This window comes from Oncorhynchus keta, chromosome 20 (genome assembly GCF_023373465.1).
Source record: "Oncorhynchus keta strain PuntledgeMale-10-30-2019 chromosome 20, Oket_V2, whole genome shotgun sequence".
In the NCBI taxonomy this organism is placed as follows: domain Eukaryota; kingdom Metazoa; phylum Chordata; class Actinopteri; order Salmoniformes; family Salmonidae; genus Oncorhynchus; species Oncorhynchus keta.
Genome location: NC_068440.1, coordinates 13,610,521 through 13,632,587, shown reverse-complemented (window position 1 = coordinate 13,632,587; position 22,067 = coordinate 13,610,521). Strand labels below are relative to the sequence as shown.

At 40.9% G+C, this 22,067-nt stretch overlaps 2 protein-coding genes across 12 annotated transcripts in view; both read right to left on the bottom strand.

Annotated features, from left to right (window-relative positions):
* Nucleotides 1-1,745, bottom strand: part of LOC118399438 (rho guanine nucleotide exchange factor 2-like) — a 97,105-nt gene extending 95,360 nt beyond the window's left edge. For 2 of the 4 annotated variants that reach the window (XM_035795517.2, XM_052472102.1), the window contains exon 1: nucleotides 1,514-1,743. The gene's annotated coding sequence lies outside the window, so the exon portion shown is untranslated. Of the gene's footprint in view, nucleotides 1-1,513 lie in introns of all 4 variants that reach the window. The other 2 variants (XM_052472101.1, XM_052472103.1) reach the window with 2 other exon arrangements.
* A 915-nt stretch (nucleotides 1,746-2,660) lies between these two features.
* The window catches only part of LOC118399437 (death-associated protein kinase 2-like), a 34,570-nt gene continuing 15,163 nt past the window's right edge, over nucleotides 2,661-22,067 (bottom strand). For 4 of the 8 annotated variants that reach the window (XM_052472098.1, XM_035795515.2, XM_052472099.1 and 1 more), the window contains 11 exons: nucleotides 20,016-20,181; nucleotides 19,415-19,636; nucleotides 19,156-19,294; nucleotides 18,521-18,650; nucleotides 16,528-16,576; nucleotides 15,775-15,801; nucleotides 11,876-12,028; nucleotides 11,413-11,458; nucleotides 10,368-10,457; nucleotides 4,483-4,569; nucleotides 2,661-3,980 (listed from right to left, as the gene is read on the bottom strand). In XM_052472098.1, coding sequence (XP_052328058.1) covers nucleotides 3,900-3,980; nucleotides 4,483-4,569; nucleotides 10,368-10,457; nucleotides 11,413-11,458; nucleotides 11,876-12,028; nucleotides 15,775-15,801; nucleotides 16,528-16,576; nucleotides 18,521-18,650; nucleotides 19,156-19,294; nucleotides 19,415-19,636; nucleotides 20,016-20,080 — 1,089 coding nt within the window. In that variant the 5' untranslated portion in view covers nucleotides 20,081-20,181 and the 3' untranslated portion in view covers nucleotides 2,661-3,899. Of the gene's footprint in view, nucleotides 3,981-4,482; nucleotides 4,570-10,367; nucleotides 10,458-11,412; nucleotides 11,459-11,875; nucleotides 12,029-15,774; nucleotides 15,802-16,527; nucleotides 16,577-18,520; nucleotides 18,651-19,155; nucleotides 19,295-19,414; nucleotides 19,637-20,015; nucleotides 20,182-20,689; nucleotides 20,786-22,067 lie in introns of all 8 variants that reach the window. The other 4 variants (XM_052472097.1, XM_035795511.2, XM_035795514.2 and 1 more) reach the window with 2 other exon arrangements.

Sequence of the window (22,067 nt, the reverse complement as noted above, 5' to 3'; positions counted from 1 at the left end):
ACACGTGGTCTGCGGTTGTGTCGCAGGTTGGACGTACTGACAAATTCTCTAAAAGACTATGTTGGAGGCAGCTTATGGTAGACAACATTTAAATCTCTCGCAACAGCTCTGGTAGACATTCCTGCAGTCAGCATGCCAATTGCACACTCCCTCTGAACTTGAGACATCTGTGGCATTGTGTTGTGTGACCAAACTGCATATTTTAGAATGGCCTTTTATTGTCACCAGCACAAGTTGCACATATGTAATAATTATGCTGTTTAATCAGCTTCTTGATATGCTACACCTGTCAGGTGGTGGATTATTTTAGCAAAGGAGAAATTCTCACTAACAGGGGTGTAAACAAATGTGTGAGAAATACGTGTGTATTGAACATTTCTGGGATCTTTTATTTCGGCTCATAAAACCAACACTTTACATGTTGCGTTTATATTTTTGTTCTGTATAACACGGAACCCAAACCAGCTGCACGCTGCGCCATCGTGCATTAATTTATTTTGTCCCCCCAAACCAAGCGTGATCACGACACGCAGGTTAAAATATCAAAATAAACTCTGAACCAATTACATTAATTTGGGGACAGGTTGAAAAGCATGAAACCTTTATAGCAATTTAACTAGCTTGCACTTGCTAGCTAATTTGTCCTATTTAGATAGCTTGCTGTTGCCAGCTAATTTATTCTGTGATATAAACATTGAGTTGTTATTTTACCTGAAATGCACAAGGTCCTCCACGCCGACAATTAATCCACACATAAAACGGTCAACAGAATTGTTTCTTGTCATCTCTCCTCCTAGGCTTTTTCTTCTCTTGACTTTATATTATCATAAATTAGGTGCATTACCACCACCGATCTCGTTCGTCTTTCAGTCACCCACATGGGCATAACCAATGAGGAGATGGCACGTGGGTACCTGCTTCTATAAACCAATGAGGAAATGGGAGAGGTAGGGCTTGCAGAGCGATCTGCATCAGAAATAGAACTGACTTCTATTTTAGCCCTTGGCAACACAGACGCTCGTTGGCGCAATAATTGAATAATATAGATTTCTACATTTATTTTGCAACACGAGCAGTGTAGTCAGCCTGTAAGTTGGGAGATATTTCACTTAAGTGTAAACCACATAAAATGGCAATGTTTTAACCATTCAGAGAAAACCGTGTAGGGTTTGCTCTGAATGGTTAAAACATTGCCATTTTATAGACCTCTAAATTGAGAGGAAAGCATGTAGTAGTATATTGCATACAGTGTAATAATTAGGCTACAGTATAATTGTATGTAAGATAATAACGCCACAATGTGGTCATGAAGACGTTGGTTATACCGAAGCAAATGGGAATACAATTAGACTAATTAACGTTTTTGATGGAAGATGCTCGCATCTGACTCCACGAAACATTCGCTGACTGAAATACAACTGGACTACTGCTTTAGTTGATCGAATACTTTAGGGGCGTATAAACGTTTTTCGTATTGATATTTTGAATAAGAAGTTCTGTCGGCGGTTTTTACCTTTCTTCTTGGGTTTGAACCAATCCGCTTCTGCGCGAGGAACCAATAGTTCCAGAGAAAATAAACCTATTCCAAGAGGTCCAAAAGGAAACTTGCTTCAAAACCACAAATCGACTGTTTCTTGAGAATACTGCCAAACGTTTTGCAGGTCGAATGCTTACACGAAGTCTACTGTTATTTGCTTGTTGTCCCGTCTCATGAGTGTTGCCAAAGACTTTCTTTTTGTGTTGCCCCTTGGCTTTCAAACGAGAACCGTAACTCCCTCCTCTCGACTCAAACGCACTAACGCTCCTTTTATTCGACGAGTTTATTACACATAATTGGGTAATTAAAAAAGAGAACGCTTTTGGAATTTTGCTAAATCAATTAATAAAACAAATGCTACTTTATTTGTATTTCAATTTACTGCTTGATTACCGATTGATATGATTCAGACATTAAGTGAACATTACATGTTGTGCACCTTGAAATGTTGTTATATTGTTCATGTTTTGTTTTTTTGTCGACTCTTTCATAGTAGCCCATGTAAAAAATGATGTTATAGATTCAAATTATATTCCAAAATGCTTTATCGCTCACAGAAGTGTATTCCTGTAGGCCTAGACTACTTTAGTATTTCATGAGACTGTTTATTATATCAACTTTCAAATTTATAATGGACCACATTAGGGTATCAATTAACGAGTTTATTTCTGTTTTGTTAATCTCACGTCAAATCATTGATGACCCAATCCATGTATGCGTTTCTGTGCTTTATGGTTTGCTCCTGCAGAGGGCGACAAGACTGTAGGGAACCGGTTGGAAGCCCAATCTGCGCTCATCAGATAGGTCGTTTTTTAATAAACAAATTAATCTATTTTAATGGAAAAATCCTCAAAATAGTGTACAGCTTCAATACTGGGTTATTACACAATCGTCACGCTCCTATTTACCAAAACACTTTTTTTGAGGGATGGATGCTACTTAATAATAACAGCAGTCAGAACACCAATGACACATTGCAGAGGTAAACTAGTGCAGAGGTGAAAAGCTCTGGTCCAAGAACATTAAGAGATGATTAAAAAGAATGGCCTGCACTATTTTTCCATTCCCTATGATTTGAAAAGTTTGCAAGGGGGATGATTCCAAAATGTATTCACAAAACCTGTTGACAACAACGTTATTTTATTTAAAAGAACCACACTTAACACGGACAGTCGTTAGGTATTATGATAAAGGTTATGATAAAATAAAAAATAAAACATGTCAATTCTGAAACTTCTTTGAGAAACACAAAACAAAAACAGTTCTCACAAAAATACAATTAATCGACCAACATGTCACATTATTTGTCAGGTATTACTGTATGATCGTGTCAGTAATGCTACTGGTTCAGTAGAGCATGGAGTGTTCAGAGTATTCACTGTATGCAGGAAGTCAGTATTGAATTAGTAGAAACACAGAACTGGAATTCCTTCTTCATCATATTTCTATGAGTAGAACCGTTAAAAGTTGATTTGCTGTGCCTTTTATACTGGTTAGTTATCTTGAAACATTTGTCCATCATGCATGTACAATACAAGAACACTTGGTAATCATGTTTAGGACACTACGATATAGATATTGTATAGCATTATATTGTATAATTGTATTATACTGTATATAACATAATATATTCATATTTGGCAATGTAATGGAAGCTTCGTAAAATAGTCAAAAACACATTTGGAAGACTAAAACCTACTAAATTCTGAGGTTTCCGTTCAATTTCCTTCCACCCTTTAGGGGAAAAATACTAGATATACAGATATGCCTCAGGTTTAAACACCCTACATGGTGCAATCCAATACTGTACATCCCCAAATCAGTAACTTCACCATAAGAACAATATTGTCACCGCCTGCTATCAGTTGACCTTTACAACTGCAAAAGCACCATAAAACATGCAATAAACCACAGAAATACTGGGCAAAGCTCGAAAAACAAGTCATGCTGGGTTTTCTTGTGTTTTACCCCATCGAGAGCCTTATTATATGACTTCTCACTCACAGAAGCCATCACACACTTGTATTTGTGTTCTTAGTAGAACTACCTCCACCACTTTCAATCCACCTGAAGTGCATTGAGCCTAAAACTAAGCCTTGACAGGCCTTTCGGGAAATAGTTTGATAGGCAACAATTGTTCTGTAGATTCCATTCCACTTCATCAGGGAAAAGCCTCATGTAGGGACATAGAGCCTGAAAATTCCTTCTTGTGTGCCCAGCGCTTGTGTCAGCCTGTGTCTTGGTCTTACCCTCCCTCGAGGTCTGGTAAAGGGGCAGGGCAAATACTGTAGGCTTGGTTGGGTCACTGTTACGGGAAGTATGCACTGCAGTTTGATGCAGCACTCCCACCTGATGGTCGAGTCTATGAACTGCTGCTGAGTCGCCGGCGAATGAGAGATGATGGCTTGGTCTCCGTGTCCTCCTGGTCACTCTCACACTGTCTCTGATGACGAGGAGAGATATAGTAGGTTAGTTCTCTTTTACCTGACTCACACTATAGGGCAGACACAAATCATAGTTTGCTGGCTCGGTTATTTTCTTTCACATTGTTCTTTCCAGAATGGTTCCAGCAACTATGGTGCATGTACAACATTGCTTGTATTTGAATACAGTCAAGTTCTTTGCAATGTTTTCTACTTCCCCCTCCCTTTTTATTTATTTATGTGCTTTTCCTCACTCATTCTACTCAAATATTTGGCCTGCATTTCAACTTCTGATGATATCACCCAAGACATTAAAAGAGATTAGCAAAGCCTGGATGATAAGCCATGAGTTAATGATACAGTAGGCTATATTACCTGTGTTTTCAAAGCCTGGAAATGTTTTGCTATTAATTGCATTTTTAGCAATAGAGGTTAAAATAGGGGGCACTCTTTATTAAAATAATGTAATGGGTTTCGTTCAAGTGTAACTCTTAGTTAAACTGTCATGGCTGCCTTACTCACCAGTTCCTCGTCCACCAGTGCACTAGTCTTACATAGCATCTTCAGTCGATGCAGCCGGTTGCACACCCATACCATGTTATATGACATCTAGAGAGAGAAAGAAAACAAGAAAGAAAGAAAGCAGAGGAAAGGAGATATGAAAAGAGAAAGAAAGGAGGAGGATGTCGAGGGGACGGGAACATAAGAGTCAGATATTATAGACAGAAAAAGGCTGTGTTATTTGACACTACGATGTATACACCCTGCTTCTCAAGGTACACTGAAGAAAAATAAATGCAACATGCAACCATTTCAAAGATTTCACCGAGTTATAGTTCATATAATGAAATCAGTCAATTGGGGAAAGGGGGATACCTAGTCAGTTGTCCAACTGAAAATATTAAACTGAAATGTGTCTTCCGCATTTAAGCCAACCCCTCTGAATCAGAGAGGTGCTGGGGGCTGCCTTAATTGACATCCACGTCTTCGGCGCCCGGGGTGAACTGACTTGCTCAGGGGCAGAATGACAGATTTTTACCTTGTCAGCTCGGGGATTCGATCCAGAAACCTTTTGGTTACTGGCCCAACACTCTAACCAATTGAAATAAATTAATTAGACCCCAATCTCTGGATTTCCCATGAATGGGAATACAGATATGCATCTGTTGGTCACAGATACTGTAAGAAAAAAAAGTAGGGGCGTGGATCAGAAAATCAGACCCACTGGCTCCAGGTCATCTATAAGTCTTTGCTAGATAAAGTCCCGCCTTATCTCAGCTCACTGGTCACCGTAGCACGCGGTTCAGCAGGTATATTTCACTGGTCATCCCCAAAGCAAACTCCTCCTTTGGCCACCGTTCTCTGCTGCCAATGACTGGAACAAATTGCAAAAATCACCGAAGCTGGAGTCTTATATCTCCCTCACTAACTTTAAGCATCAGCTGTCAGAGCAGCTTACCGATCACTACACCTGTACACAGCCCATCTGTAAATAGCCCACCCAACTACCTCATCCCCATGTTGTTATTTAGTTTTGCTCTTTTGCACCCCAGTATCTCTACTTGCACATCATCATCTGCACATCTATCACTCCAATGTTAATGCTAAATTGTAATTATGTTTCCACTATGGCCTATTTATTGCCTTACCTCTCTAATCTTACTACATTTGCACACAATCTATCTATATTTTTCTATTGTGCTATTTGTTTATCCCATGTGTAACTCTGTGTTGTTGTTTTTGTCGCACTGCTTTGATTTATCTTGGCCAGGTCACAGTTACAAATGAGAACTTGTTCTCAACTGGCCTACCTGCTTAAATAAAGGTGAAATAAAATTTCAAAAATAAAAAACATATTATGGAGCAGCGGGGACTGTGAAGCAACACAAACATAGGCACAGACACATACATACACAGACATGATAACATACGCACTATACACACACATACATGGATTTTGTATTGTAGATATGTGGTAGTGGAGTAGGGTCCTGAAGGGACACACTTGTGTTGTGAAATCTGTTATGAATGTATTGTAATGTTTTAAAAATGGTATAACTGCCTTAATTTGGCTGCACCCCAGGAAGTGTAGCTGCTGCCTTGGTACTAAATCCATATGTGTATGTGTGTGTATAGTGCGTATGTTATCATGTGTGTGTATGTATGTGTCTGTGCCTATGTTTGTGTTGCTTCACAGTCCCCGTTGTTCCATAAGATGTATTTTTATCTGTTTTTATCTTATTTCTCTCAAATTATTTGCACACATTTGTTTACATCCCTGTTAGTTAGCATTTCTCTTTTGCCAAGATAATCAATCCTCCTGACAGGTGTGGAATATCAAGAAGCTGATTAAACAGTATGATCATTACACAGGTGCACCTTGGTAGGCTATCATTACTCCTTGCAGAGCAAGGATACTGGACAAGGCCTGTTCAATATTTCGGTCTGCTCAGTATTTCTGCCAGCGAAATATTTCAGGCTGCGAATCTGATAAGAAAAAGTCCCTCCATTAAAGGTGTACAGTGTTTCCTCCAACACATTGGTGCGGCTGGCTTCCGGGTTGGATGGGCATTGTGTCAAGAAGCAGTGCGGCTTGGTTGGGTTGGGTTGTGTTTCGGAGGACGCATGGCTCTCGACCTTCGCCTCTCCCTAGTCCGTACAGGAGTTGCAGCGATGAGACAAGACTGTAACTACTACCAATTGGATACCACGAAATTGGGGAGAAAAAAGTGGGTAAAAAAATAAATAAAAAAACAGAAGAAAAGTAAGAAGCCCTAACCAACGTCATGTGATTAGGGATCCAAGTCTTGGATGTCACCCTGGTATGGTGAAATTCAGTGGCATGGATGCCAAGGGAAGCCAGACTCCCCCAAAAAAACAAAAACAAATACTTGTCACTGTATTAGACTTAAGCATAGATGATGTGATGCTGTTGAAAATGTTGAAGTTCTGGAACTGCACTGTTGGTTAAGGGTTTGTAAGTAAGCATTTCACGGTAAAGTCTACACTTGCTGTATTCGGCGCATGTGGCAAATAAAGTTTGATTTGATATGGTGGCGGAAGCTCCTGTTTTCTTTTTGCGACTTGCGGTAACTCTCTGGTGTTCTAAGTCAATAGTTGTTTAGTAGTCTGAAAATGTCGGTAACATTAACTTGATTGACCATGCTGTATGCCATGTAACTGTTTGTTACATCTAATATGCTTTGTGGACTTCACCAGACAGATGTTGCACTCTGGTTTTGTGATTAATTTATTCTGCCACTGTCTTCTTATTGTCTCAGCCTTATGCCTATATATCACGCTGCAAGGCATCTGAACTAACAGGTTATAGAGCAAACAAGGCAATTATCAAATCAAATCTAATTTTATTAGTCACATGCGCCAAATACAACAGGTGTAGTAGACCTTACAGTGAAATGCTTAATTAAAGTGACTATGCATAGATGACAACAAAGAGTGGCAGTGGTGTGGAGAGGGGAGGGGGGGCAATGTGAATAGTCTGGGTAGATATTTGACTAGATGTTCAGGAGTCTTAAGGCTTGGGAGAAGAAGTTGTTTAGAAGCCTCTTGGACCTAAACTTGGTGCTCCGGTACCACTTGCCGTGTGGTAGCATGGAGAACAGTCTATAACTAGGGTGGCTGGAGTCTTTGAGGTCCTGGATGGCAGGAAGCTTGGCCCCAGTGATATACTGGGCCGTTCGCACTACCCCCTCTGTAGTGCCTGGCGGTCGGAGGCCGAGCAGTTGCCATAACAGGCAGTGATGCAACCAGTCAGGATGCTCTCGATGGTGCAGCTATAGAACATTTTGAGGATCTGAGGACCCATGCCAAATCTTTTCAGTCTCCTGAGGGGGAATAGGTTATGTCGTGCCACTTCAGGACTGTCATGGTGTGCTTGGACCATGTTCGTTTGTTGGTGATGTGGACACCAAGGAAATTGAAGCTCTCAACCTGCTCCTCTGCAGCCCCGTCGATGAGCTTGGGGGCGTACTCGGTCCTCTTTTTCCTGTAGTCCACAAGCATCTCATTTGTCTTGATCATGTTGAGGGAGAGGTTGTCCTGGCACCACACAGCCAGGTCTCTGACCTCCTCCCTATAGGCTGTCTCGTTGTTGTCGGTGATCGTTATTTTCTCTCTGGTTGCACATTTAACATGCCAATAGAAGTTAGGTAAAACTGATTTAAGTTTCTCTGCATTAAAGTGCCCGGCTACTAGGAGCGCCGCCTCTGAGTGAGCGTTTTGTTGTTTGCTTATGGCGGAATACAACTCATTCAATGCTATCTTAGTGCCAGCCTCTGACTGGGGACAACCTTCTCTGCAGCACTCCACCAATCAGGCCTTTATGGTTGAGTGGCCAGACAGAAGCCACTCCTCAGTAAAAAACACATGACAGCCCGCTTGGAGTTTGCCAAAAGAAACCTAAAGGACTCTCAGACCATGAGAAACAATATTCTCTGGTCTGATGAAACCAAGATTGAACTATTTGGCCTGAATGCCAAGCGTCTCGCCTGGAGGAAAACTGGCACCATCCCTAAGGTGAAGCATGGTGGTGGCAGCATCATGCTGTGGAGATGTTTTTCCAGCGACAGGGACCAGGAGACAGGTCAGGATCGAGGGAAAGCTAAACGGAGCAAAGTACAGAGAGATCCTTGATGAAAACCTGCTCCAGAGCACTCAAGACCTCAGACTGGGGTGAGGTTCACCTTCCAACAGTACAACAACCCTAAGCACACAGCCAAGACAACACAGGGGTGGTTTCGGCACAAGTCTCTGGATGTCCCTGAGTGGCCCAGTCAGAGCCCAGACTTGAACCCGATCTAACATCTCTGGAGAGACCTGAAAATAGCTGTGCAGCGACGCTTCTCATCAAACCTGACCGAGATTGAGAGGATCTGCAGAGAAGAATGGGAAAAACTCCCCAAATACAGGTGTGCCAAGTTTGTTGCGTCATACTCAAGGTTGTAATCACTGCCAAAGGTGCTTCAACAAAGTACTGAGTAAAGGGTTTGAATACTTACTTAAATATCACAGTTACATGTTTTATTTGTAATAAATTTGCTAAAATTTCAAAACCTGTTTTTGCTTTGTCAATATGGGGTATTGTGTGTAGACTGATGAGGGGGGGGGGACACTTTAACACTTCCATTTTAGAATAAGGCTGTAATGTAACAAAATTTGGAAAAAAGTCAAGGGGTCTGAATACTTTCCGAATGCACTTCACCAAGAAGTCCAAGAAGTTTCAAAAACACCTGCCGAGATTTCAAATTCTGCCATGGAGTGTGCTAGTCCTTGTATCACCAAAGAAGATGAAATAGGATAAGAAAATGTCCCTCCATTAAAACCCCAGAAGACGCGAAACCCCTCTCATGTTATTAGGGATTCAGTTTGTCTGGTTCTTCTCACTTCCACTGAATTTTCCCCAAGTTTGAGTCAATCTTTTGTAAAACAGGTTTTTAATTAATGAATGCTTTAACCATTGAAGGCAATCAAAGTTCTTTCAACTTTACAATCTACATTACACCATATCAGGGCGATATACAGGACTTGGATCCCTATGAGTCTTCTTCTGGGGGTTTTAATTGAGTTATTTCAAAAAATCCTATTTCTGCTTTTTCTTTGGTGATATACATATTACTTCAACCCTCAACCCCCCCTCCTCCCTTGCCCCCACTCTTCTGCGGACATGACAACTCCCCCCACCCCCCAATATTATTAGCACTCAGTAACGACGTAGCTAACTATATAATGCTGCTATGGTCATAACTAGCGCTGCTAACGTCATAGCTAACTTGTTACCGCTGCTAACTACCTAGCTAAATAGATGGCGCTGCTAATGACATAACTAGTTAGCGCTGCTAAAGTCTTAACTAAGTTGTTAGCGCTTCTAACTAGCCAGTGCTGTTCATTTAAACAAATATCACTGGCAAAAATATTTTTATGGTCTTTGAAATATTTTGCAGGTCTTTGAAATATTTAGCAGCTTTTCACAAAACTTAACAGCATGAAATATTTCACTAGCAGAAATATTGAGTAGACCGAAATATTTAGCAGTCCTTTGAAATATTTTGCAGCTTTTGACCAAACCTCAGCCTGAAATATTTAGCAGCCTACCAAACTATTTTGACGCCTTTGAACAAAATTCGCAACCTATTATTTTGAAAGCTGGTTAGCCCCTTAGGGAGTACAGTTGAAAATGGCCATTCGAACAAAACGTTTCCGCCTCAAATTCATGCCCTATTTGTTAATTTAGCTCTCCAGAAGACAAGCATCGACTGTGTAGCAATGACCTCAGTTTGATTTCATTATCTGTTTTAATAAAACACATGCACATTTTCAATATTGTGTCATAACAATATGTGATATGGCATAAAATTATATGATATAAATTGGCCATATATCCTACTCACCTTCCATTTCCTCTTGGCATTGAACTTCTTAAAGTTCTTCATGTTGATGGAGGAGCGATTCCTGTTGGCCACCTGTTTCCGTGTCAGGGGCTAAAAGAGAGGGATAGATAATAAGTGAAGGAGATACAATTAATCAATGTAGAGATTAAAAACAAATACACATATTAAACGTGCATTATACCACAGCCTTTCTGAATACACATTTCTGATTGATTAGAAGGGCATTCTAGAATGGACATTAAAACCAGATAACGGGACAGTTGGAAAAGATATCGGGACACCTTGCATTCGTGAAGCAATAAACGCCAACACATGCAAACTGTACTTGCTACAAAGTTACAGCAACCTAATCCAACAACCACACAAACGCAGTTCCACCGAGGGAAAAAAAACGACCATTGATTTATTTTTGCAGAGATATTTTTTTGAACATCTGATGTAACATGGTGAGTGATAAATTAATGTATCTGGTCCTACTGTTGCAGTCATGACGCAAATGGCGCTGTGCTGTCAAATACTCCTACGTTTATAGTTTGACCAGCTGTTTTCAGCAACTGACATATTTTAATTTGTTTGTCATATTGGCAGGTTTGCTCGCAACAAACAATTTAGCTAACTTCTAGCCTAGTGTTTGATATGCAATGCGATCTCCTCGTAATTAACAGTGTTGCGTGTCCTGACGAGGGCAAACTTTTCTAGCTATGCCAGGCAAAATCGGGCATTATGGATGCATCCAAATGAATGTCAATAGAAAACAGCTACTGCAGAGGTCGTGACTGTGAGCCGTTGGATAAGAACGAACGACTGGGTCGCGTGTCTTTCTACCGGTACATTTTATCATTTATTTAACTAGGCCTCAAATATGTGCTTATAGTATTGTTTTCTTTGGCAGCTGTGGTATAAGAGGGATAAACGCCAACGTTCTGTACTGTACCTCTGCTCCGCCTCGTCCATTATTTCTAAGGTAATGTACAGAATGTCAGCGTTTATCCTTTCTATATTAAACCGTTTGTAAGGAGCAAAGTCTTGTGCTGCTGACTCTCACCTTGATCCAGGGGTGCTGTAGACACTCCTCAGCTGTAATTCTCTCACTACACATAGACAGACCGAAAGAGAGACGATAAGATCAGTGCACACAGACACCACAGGCGGTTAGACAAAAGGTAATCTATTAATTTGATATGAGAGTTCATATTCTATCAATAACGTCTGAAATAGAAAGCTGTCAGTCTCTCACTTACACAGAGACAGACAAGTAACCACAGAGAGACAGACAAGTAACCACAGAAAGTTAGACAAAGGGTGATCTATTCATACAATACACAGTTCCTATTCTATCAATAGAGGCTGAAAAGAAAGTATAGTGGCTGAAAAAAAAGCTAGTATCCATCCATTTACAATAGGTGCAAAGTCACAAAATAAGTGATGCTTTCACTATTCCAGTCATTTTCCATATTTGTCTTGACATCATAATAGGCCAAATTACACATGACCAATGCATTATTTACTTCTGATCTTTCACTAAGAGCTTCTGGATGAAGTCTTTGGCCATGGCGCTGGTCATGCTGAAGTGGTGGTCGTCAAACTTATAGTTCAGGGCTATGATGTTCCTCAGCGTCTCCTCGTCCTTGTCCCCTTGGAACGGGGACATACCACTCAGTCTGGAAAAATAAAGGAGAGTCAGAGGAAAGAAGGTTGCTGTTACTATTGCCCAATTCCAAGTCAACAGAGAGGAAGATGGCACTATTGCCACATTGTTAATACCTATCTGATTAACTCTGCAAATAGCAATACTGGGTGATTTGAAAAGTCATAGTCAATCGTTCAATAAATAATATAATAAATCGTATAGCAACATTTTTTGTAAATTAAAGATAATCTGTTGAAACAATGAAAATAGAAAGGTTCAGACCTTTTGTGAAACATCACAGCACAGTTGAAATATATATGGCAAACAGAAATCAAAACTGGATGGTGTTCAGAGATGGATGGGAGGGGTTGAGGGTAGCTGAAGGATGGGACTAAAAACAAACAAAAGATAGCTATTGTAAAATACACTGTGTCCGTAAAATGTATATAGTATGTATAAGCTAGAAGTGGAAGCCTAAGTGTTGTTGTCCATTAGTTTAATCCAATTAGAGGAGGGGTGGTAGTTAAGAGAAAATAATAAAGAAAGACAAAATTATATAAACTCAGCAAAAAAAGAAACGTCCTCTCACTGTCAACTGCGTTTATTTTCAGCAAACTTAACATGTGTAAATATTTGTATGAACATAACAGGATTCAACAACTGAGACATGAACTGAACAGGTTCCACAGACATGTGACTAACATAAATGGAATAATGTGTCCCTGAACAAAGGGGGGTCAAAATCCAAAGTAACAGTCAATATCTGGTGTGGCCACCAGCTGCATTAAGTACTGCAGTGCATGCTGTGACACACTGCCCCAGACTCTCCACCTCCAAATCGATCTCGCTCCAGAGTACAGGCCTCGGTGTAACGCTCATTCCCTCCTCGATAAATGCAAATCCGACCATCACCCCTGTGTGGGGAATTGGTCCACCCACACAGACAGCATCGTGAAGAAGGCGCAGCGGCGCCTCTTCAACCTCAGGAGGCTGAAGAAATTTGGCTTGTCACCAAAAGCACTCACAAACTTCTACAGATGAACAATCGAGAGCATCCTGTCGGGCTGTATCACCGCCTGGTACGGCAACTGCTCTGCCCACAACCGTAAGGCTCTCCAGAGGGTAGTGAGGTCTGCACAACGCATCACCGGGGGCAAACTACCTGCCCTCCAGGACACCTACACCACCCGATGTCACAGGAAGGCCATAAAGATCATCAAGGACAACAACCACCCGAGCCACTGCCTGTTCACGCCGCTATCATCCAGAAGGCGAGGTCAGTACAGGTGCATCAAAGCTGGGACCGAGAGACTGAAAAACAGCTTCTATCTCAAGGCCATCAGACTGTTAAACAGCCACCACTAACATTGAGTGGCTGCTGCCAACACACTGACTCAACTCCAGCCACTTTAATAATGGGAATTGATGGGAATTGATGTAAAATATATCACTAGCCACTTTAAACAATGCTACCTAATATAATGTTTACATACCCTACATTATTTATCTCATATGTATACGTATATACTGTACTCTATATCATCTACTGCATCTTTATGTAATACATGTATCACTAGCCACTTTAAACTATGCCACTTTGTTTACATACTCATCTCATATGTATATAGTGTACTCGATACCATCTACTGCATCTTGCCTATGCCGCTCTGTACCATCACTCATTCATATATCTTTATGTACATATTCTTTATCCCTTTACACTTGTGTGTATAAGGTAGTAGTTTTGGAATTGTTAGCTAGATTACTCGTTGGTTATTACTGCATTGTCGGAACTAGAAGCACAAGCATTTCGCTACACTCACATTAACCTGTTAGTCCTATAGGGGCAGTATTTCATTTTTGGATAAAAAGACGTGCCCGTTTTAAGCGCAATATTTTGTCACGAAAAGATGCTCGACTATGCTTGGAATTGATAGTTTTGGAAAGAAGACACTCTGACGTTTCCAGAACTGCAAAGATGTTCACTGTGAGTGCCATAGAACAAAATCTACAGGCAAAACCAAGATGTTTGAGTGACCAGGAAATCAACAGGATTTCTGGAGGCACGTTTTCCATGATCGCCTTATATGGCTGTGAATGCGACAGGAATGAACGGACACTTCCTATCGTTTCCCCCAGGTGTCTGCAGCATTGTGACGTATTTGTAGGCATATCATTGGAAGATTGACCATAAGAGCCTACAATTACCAAGTGTCCCGCACGGTGTCTGCGTGGAAATTGGTGCGCAAAAGTCAGGTACCAGTATTTTTCCATCCGAATCAGAGAAGAATGCACGCTTCCAGGGAAGGCATTTCAATGAAGAGATATATGACAAAACACCTTGAGGATTGATTCAAACAACGTTTTCCATGTTTCAGTCGATATTATGGAGTTAATTCGGAAAAAAGTTCGACGTTTAGGTGACTGAATTTTCGGTTAGTTTCGGTAGCCAAATGCATAGTAACAAAACGGAACGTTGTGTCCTACACAAGAATCTTTCAGGAAAAACTGGACATCTGCTATTGAACTGAGAGTCTCCTCATTGAAACATCTGAAGTTCTTCAAAGGTAAATTATTTTATTTGATCCCTTTGCTGGTTTTTGTGAATGTTGCGTGCTAAATGCTAATGCTAAATGCTAAGCTAGCTATCACCACTCTTACACAAATTATTGATTTTCTCTGGTTCTAAAGCATATTTTGAAAATCTGAGACGACAGGATTGTTAAGAAAAGGATAAGTTTGAGGGCAGGCATATTTATTTCATTTCATTTGCAATTTTCAGAAATCGCTAATGTTGCGTTATGGTAATGAGCTTGAGGCTGTAGTCACGATCCCGCATGCGGGATGGGGCGGCCTAAGAGGTCATGTGTATGTGACAAATAAAATTTGATTTGATTTGGTGAGACAAAACCGCAACTCGTCAGTGAAGAGCACTTTTTGACAGTCCTGTCTGGTCCAGCGATGGTGGGTTTATGCCCATAGGCAACGGTGTTGCTGGTGATGTCTGGTTAGGACCTGCCTTACTTGAAAATAGTTGTTGTTGCCATCCTGTACCTGTCCCGCAGGTGTGATGTGCGGATGTACCGATCCTGTGCAGGTGTTGTTACACATGGTCTGCCACTGCGAGGACGATCAGCTGTCCATCCTGTCTCCCTGTAGCGCTGTCTTAGGTGGCTCACATTACGGACATGGCAATTTATTGCCCTGGCCACATCTGCAGTCCTCATACCTCCTTGCAGCATGCCTATGGCACGTTCACGCAGATGAGCAGGGACCCCAGGCATCTGTCTTTTGGTGTTTTTCAGAGTCAGTAGAAAGGCCTCTTTAGTGTCCTAAGTTTTCATAACTGTGGCCCTCACTGCCTACTGCCTGTAAGCTGTTAGTGTCTTAACGACCGTTCCACAGGTGCATGTTCATTAACTGTTTATGGTCCATTGAACAAGCATGGGAAACAGTGTTTAAACCCTTTACAATGAAGATCTGTGAAGTTATTTGGATTTTTACAAATTATCTTTGAAAGACAGGGTCCTGAAAATGGTCCGTTTCTTTTTTTGCAGAGTTTACATATACACACAATATATGGGGGATTGGAAATGATGCAGACAATTACATTAATGGAAGCCACAATCTATTTGCAATATTAACGCTTATCTACCCCCACCCCCCACCACACAAAACAAAAATGAAGGGTTATGGTAGGGCAAGGGTTCATTTGTAATTGGGCATATGTGTGAATCCAAACATACGGTAGCACCCCCCTTTTCTCCCCCAACTTACAGTATGTAGGTGATCACTCCGATGCTCCTATAGGGGCAAAAACAAACAAAGAAAAAACATTGTTGTTGTTATTTTTCTCACAGAGGCCTAGATAGACTCAGTTATTATCTCATTATCATAACTTTATTCCAAAGGATGTAGACATTAGAGCTGTTGTGGTGAGTAGTTGTTTAATGCTTGCTTTTGTATTTCTAAAAGTACTATAATCAGCTATCTCTGGCAGTTTCCTGTTTAAGGTTCTGGTGGAGAGGCATGACACATCGAAAACATAAGCTAGTCTGTTTGTCCCTAAAATAAACATCAAAGATAAACACAGCCATCTGAATGCTCCTTTGCTTTTCGGGGATAGTCACAATGTGAAGTGTCCTGGGGTAAGAACTGCTCTTTTTTTAAGTCCCTCAATTTTGAGCACCATTTATTAACATTGTGCTGGAGCGCGTCTGGGTACACTCATATTCTACTGTACTACAATCAAATCCAACCCTTTAGACTCCGACCAGTTCATTTCTGTGTAAAAAAAACCCCCACCTTATTTGATTTTATTTCGTCAAAATTCACTAGAGAATCAGATTGTTATACAGTGTCTGAACACATAGGGTGTACCTAATGCATTCAACCAGAAACAGCCACACTGTTTAGGGAAAGCGTGCCTACACATGTCCAAACGCATCCCGGGGGCTTATTCATCAAGATGGAAGGGGGTCATTTTAGGTGTCTGTATATGTTGGAAGAGGGGGCAGTACAGACACTCACCACATGTCGACAGCTGTGCTCAGAGGTTCGTAGTTGATCACTTCAGGGGCTGAGAGAGAGAGAGAGAGAGAGAGAGAGAGAGAGAGAGAGAGAGAGAGAGAGAGAGAGAGAGAGAGAGAGTTAACCCCCAACAACAACAACTGCTCCCTGGGTGCTGATGACGTCAATTAAGGCAGCCCCCAGCACCTCTCTGATTCAGAGGGGTTGGGTTAAATGAGGTGGAATTCATTCAGTTGGGCAACTGACTAGGTATCCCCTTCTCCTTGTATCTGAAATGCTGTACCGCTATACTGCTTTGTCAATATCTACAAATTATATTTCATGCCAATAAAGCAATCGGAGAAACTTGTCTATGCATGTAGCAGCATTTATGACAAGCCCAGAAGGCCTGTCAGACTTCACACTGCCTAAAGGAGCAATTTCACATTTTTAAGAATGCAAAATGAACACGGCATTCATCAGAAAAACATGAATAGATTGTTTCTACAAGTCAAACAACTCCAGTGTCTTTGAGATAACTTCCTCCACCAGTCGCATTGTATTATTTAAACCTACCGTACTGTAGCTGCTACTGGTGGGAAAACACATTTGAATTCCAAACAGGAAGAGCTTTGTAACCATGCCAACCTTATCATGCTGGCCAAATCTGTGGTGATGCAGCTCGTGTTTGACAACAGCTCTTTGTCTTGGGGCGAACTACCTGATGTTTCAAAATCTAATAGGATTTTAAAGATATTTTTGCTTTGTTATGCATTTTTGCTTTATGATATACTGTTGTACTAAATATGTAGATTTTAAATATATGTAGAATATAATTATTATATTGATAAGAGGTTTCTTAAATTATCTGGGTTGGGGGGGTGTATTTTAGTTATCACTGAAATAGCGACTATCCTACATCCTCCAAATCACTTCCTGTTTCAACTGGACTTGCAACCCCCCTAGTTTATCATAACACCATCAACCCAGATCATGACACTGCACTTCTTTCGCTGTCTCCGTGGAAAACCCTGGACCTGGAAATACGCGCTAACTTCCACAGAACACAGTAGGGACTGCATTACAAAGGGCCTGTTCCAATTATTTAATAATGCATCTGTTGTGAAGGGTCATGCCACTCCTACAGTCTTCTAATTGTCTCCAATTACCCTAGACCGCGTCCCTTTCCATCACATCTGTTTCCACGCCTAAATCACGCCACTTTTGTCTTTTTCAACGCCTTTCAGGTTCTATTTAAGTGGCATGCTCCTTCCTACACACTAGAATAGTTTACTTGGTGTTGTCACGAGGTGGCTCCATCCTGCCATTGTGCTTGATATGATTAAGTAAGTGCCTTGTATTGTAGGAGAAATGTTAACCATGTATATTATGCTGCCTGAACTTATGTTAAATCCTTTATATCCCTGCTATGCTAATGGCCCTTCTGTGTTGAGTCCTGGCCGCCTCCTTAGTTTGTAGCTATATGTTAAGCTCATTCCCTATAAGTCACCTGGCACTACTTTGTCACGTCAGCAGCTTTATGTTGTGTTCCTAATGTTTCCCTTTTGAATCTCCCTTCCAGACCACGACATCCAATCCTATCTCCAAGGCCTTACAAGCCACATCCTAAAGCACAAGCCCTACCTCTGTTCCAAAACACTCCCCCATATGCCTCTGTTCGTTCCTGTGTTTGAACTTTGTTTAATAAATACCCCTAAACCTGGATTCTGGTTCCATCTCCTGATTCTCATTCTGACTGATGCACCATGGTGGCAGAAATCGTACTGAACCTAGCTTACAGTCTGTCCTAGTCTTTTTCTAAAGTATCCTCCCTCCCTCCCTCCCTCAATCAGTGGTGGGACAATTGGATATAACGAAAGCAATGGGTTTCAAGAATCCAGTACTCAAGAATCCAGTCATGTCAGTAAGTGCTTCACAGCAAAGGATGAGGATGGATGCATTTACATCGTTTTTAAACTGGGCTTAACTCATATGAAATTACTGTACTACTCACGAATATACTGGGGGGTGCCACTCATGCACTTGTACTCCTCCCCTGGCTGGAAGCGGTGGGCCAGCCCAAAGTCGATGATCTTAATGTCAGTGTTTGGGGCCATCTTGGCTGACAGCATGATGTTTTCCGGCTGATTGGGGAAGGGGAGTAAACATGTTACATGCAAAATGAGGTCAATCTGACCATAATGGTCAATTGCATGCGAACCGCGCTCTGACCAACCGGCACGCAAACAGCATGTTCATCAACACTAGTGAACAGGCACACTCTGTTTAGTGGCACCTGTGGATACAAACACGACCATGTGCGGTAAGCGTGCGGCATGGACATTTCTGTTAATAAGTAACAGTATCAGCATGTTTGTCTGATGTGGTTTTGGGATGGATGAATACAGATATGCTCTTTTCACTTCAAGTACTTATGCCTAAAAGCCTAGGATTTTGGATTCAATAAATGGACAGGTTTTGATGTGTTACTATGTTCATGCATACTACTACATTAGCAGTATTATTGCGGAGGTAAGAGGTTAGATGTAAATCACTACCACAGACTATTGCACCACTGGATTTCTAAATGTCATATGGAGTGAGTAACAAACTAAAGTTATGTCAAATCAACACACTAGCATAATTTACCTTTAGGTCAAAATGGCCTATTTGTTTGCTGTGCATAAAGCCCACACCCAGAAGTATCTGCTTCATGAACTCGATGGCTTCGCTCTCTGTCAGGTTCTCCTTCTCAGCAATGAAGTCAAACAGCTCTCCTCCACTAATACTGAAAATAAATGGAGAGAAGTGTTAGAACTTAACTCTACTACATAATTCAGCCACTTCATGGAATCAATTACGACCTGGGTTCAAATAGTATTGTTTTCTCCTTCCTCCCCCCACTCACAGCTCCAGCACCAGCACCACCTCGGCCCGGCTCTCAAACACATCCTTAAGGGCCATGATGTTGGGATGCTGCAGGGCCTGCAGGACCTCCACCTCCCGCTCCACGCTCTTCCTCTCCATGCCCAGCCGGCTGCTGGCGCACTTCCTAATCTTCAGGAACTTCCCAGCCCAGCGAGCCCCCGTGGCCCGCTCGCGCACCTCCCGCACCTGCCCAAAGTGGCCACTGGGGCGGCGACAAAGTGCAACAATTTATTTACTTGCTTGGAAACATCTTGAAATGGGTGGGTACTACCTGAGTCTATCCAATAAAAATATGTTCCTCCTGAACACAACACAGATTTATTTATGTAGCTGTTCTGCAATGTCATTTGTGATGGTGAAAAGCAACAAGACTCAGACATGAGTAGTTTCTTTCTATTCACAATTTGGTCCATTTCTTTATTATTTCAATTGCATAGGTTGAATTTTAGTTAACATTGACCTATGCAACAAGACAGCATATGCAAAACTGACCTTGAAAAGCAACTGAATTCAGAGTTATAATTACCTTCCTCACCTCAACAGCCTCATACAAGAATACCTTTTATAATGACCATCCTTACCTCCCAAGTACTTCTCCAATCTCATAGAGGTCTTCCACATTATCAAGCTTATTAAAGACTGCCATACTGATCTTCTTCTCCTCAGTTTCACCTCACTGTATGTTACTGTTGGTTGACATCCATGTGCTGCATGGTGATTTCAACTATGTCTTCACAAGGTCGGGACCTGAACAAAGAGAAAAAGAAAACAATTAATATCACAGTTCTAAGGCAAATGTGATAGCATGCAGGGGTATTCAACTCTTACCCTATTAGGTCTAGAGCCTGTTGGTTTTCTGTTCTACCTGACAATGAATTGTGCACACCTGGTGTCCCAGGTCTAAATCAGTCCCTGATTACAGGGGAACAATTTAAAAAATGCAGTGGAACTGGCTTCGAGTTCCAGAGTTGAGTTTGAGGTGCATAGGGGATCAATTGAATCCTGACGTTTAAAAATTATTATTATTATTATGGACCCGATAAGCTAATCTTTCTGGGGTCCAAACACAAGGCACATCACACAAAAAACACCACTACATATTTACAACACAAAACCAATATTGAGATGTGCACCCGCAACTCAAATGTTCAGACATATTTTCAGTTGAGGCCAATGGATGATTTTAGCTCGAGTCCAATCTGAAATATCTGAAATTAGGATTCCACTCATAAGAAGAAGGCTCTATAGAGCTCACCAGCTTGTAGTTCTTTATCACGGAAATGAGCTACCTCTGGTTCGTTCAGGCATCCCTATGGGAAAAATGAACAGAACCCTATTAAAGAATAGGGTTCTGGAATAAATGCAGAAATTAAGGTCTGAGGGAAACACAGGCTTAGGAGATCTTATATGTTTTGTTATATGAGATAATAGCTGTCAGTTAACATGACCGTTATTAATTATGAAGCCAAAATTCACAAGAAGTTACACTAGCTGATGATCTCATAGAACAAAACAGCATTTATACAAAACTTCTCCAAAAATGCCATTCATTGTCTCGAACCATGGCAGATTTAGTGCTTACAAAAAGACCCCATTACTGTTTCTATCTATTGCAGCACAAATAACTTAAAACCACAAACAGTGATAGAACAATGACTCAGAACAGTAGAGAAAGAAACATGAGGGTCATTCCATTTGATGTCAATCACTTTTTTAACAAAACTTTCTATATGCATTTGCCCATGGTAGAAGTGGACAGAAAATAACTTTTTGAACATGAATGCCAAAACATTTAGGAGATAGAGGTGCTCAAAGTTGACCCATTTTGCATACCCACCCTACCCAGTGGTGGTAAAAGTACCCAATGGTCATACTTGAGTAAAAATAAAGATACCTTAATAGAAAATTGCTCAAGTAAAAGTAAAAGTCTAAAAATATTTGGTTTTAAATATACTTAAGTATCAAAAGTAAATGTAACTGCTAAAATATACTTAAGTATTGAAAGTAAAAGTATAAATAATTTCTAATTCCTTATATTAAGCAAACCAGATGGCATTATTTTCTTGTTTTTTAATTTACGGATAGCCAGATAAGTGCATGAATTTGACCATTTTCCTGTCCTGCTAAGCATTCAAAAAATAAGGAGTACTTTTGGGTTTCATAGAAAATGTGTGTAGTAAAAAGTACATTGTTTTATTTAGGAATGTAGTGAAGTAAAAGTAAAAGTTGTCAAAAACATGAATAGTAAAGTACAGATACCCCCCCAATTTTTTTTACACCTTTATTTAACGAGGCAAGTCAGTTAAGAACACATTCTTATTTTCAATGACGGCCTAGGAACAGTGGGTCAACTGCCTTGTTCAGGGGCAGAACGGGGATTGTCAGCTCGGGGATTCAATTTAGCCTCTCATTGCACTCCACGTGGAGCCTGCCTGTTACGCGAATGCAGTAATAAGCCAAGGTATGTTGCTAGCTAGCATTAAACATATCTTATAAAAAACAATCAATCAATCATAATCACTAGTTAACTACACATGGTTGATGATATTACTAGTTTATTTAGCGTGTCCTGCATTGCATACAATCGATGCGTTGCGCATTCGAAAAAGGACTGTCGTTGCTCCAACGTGTAC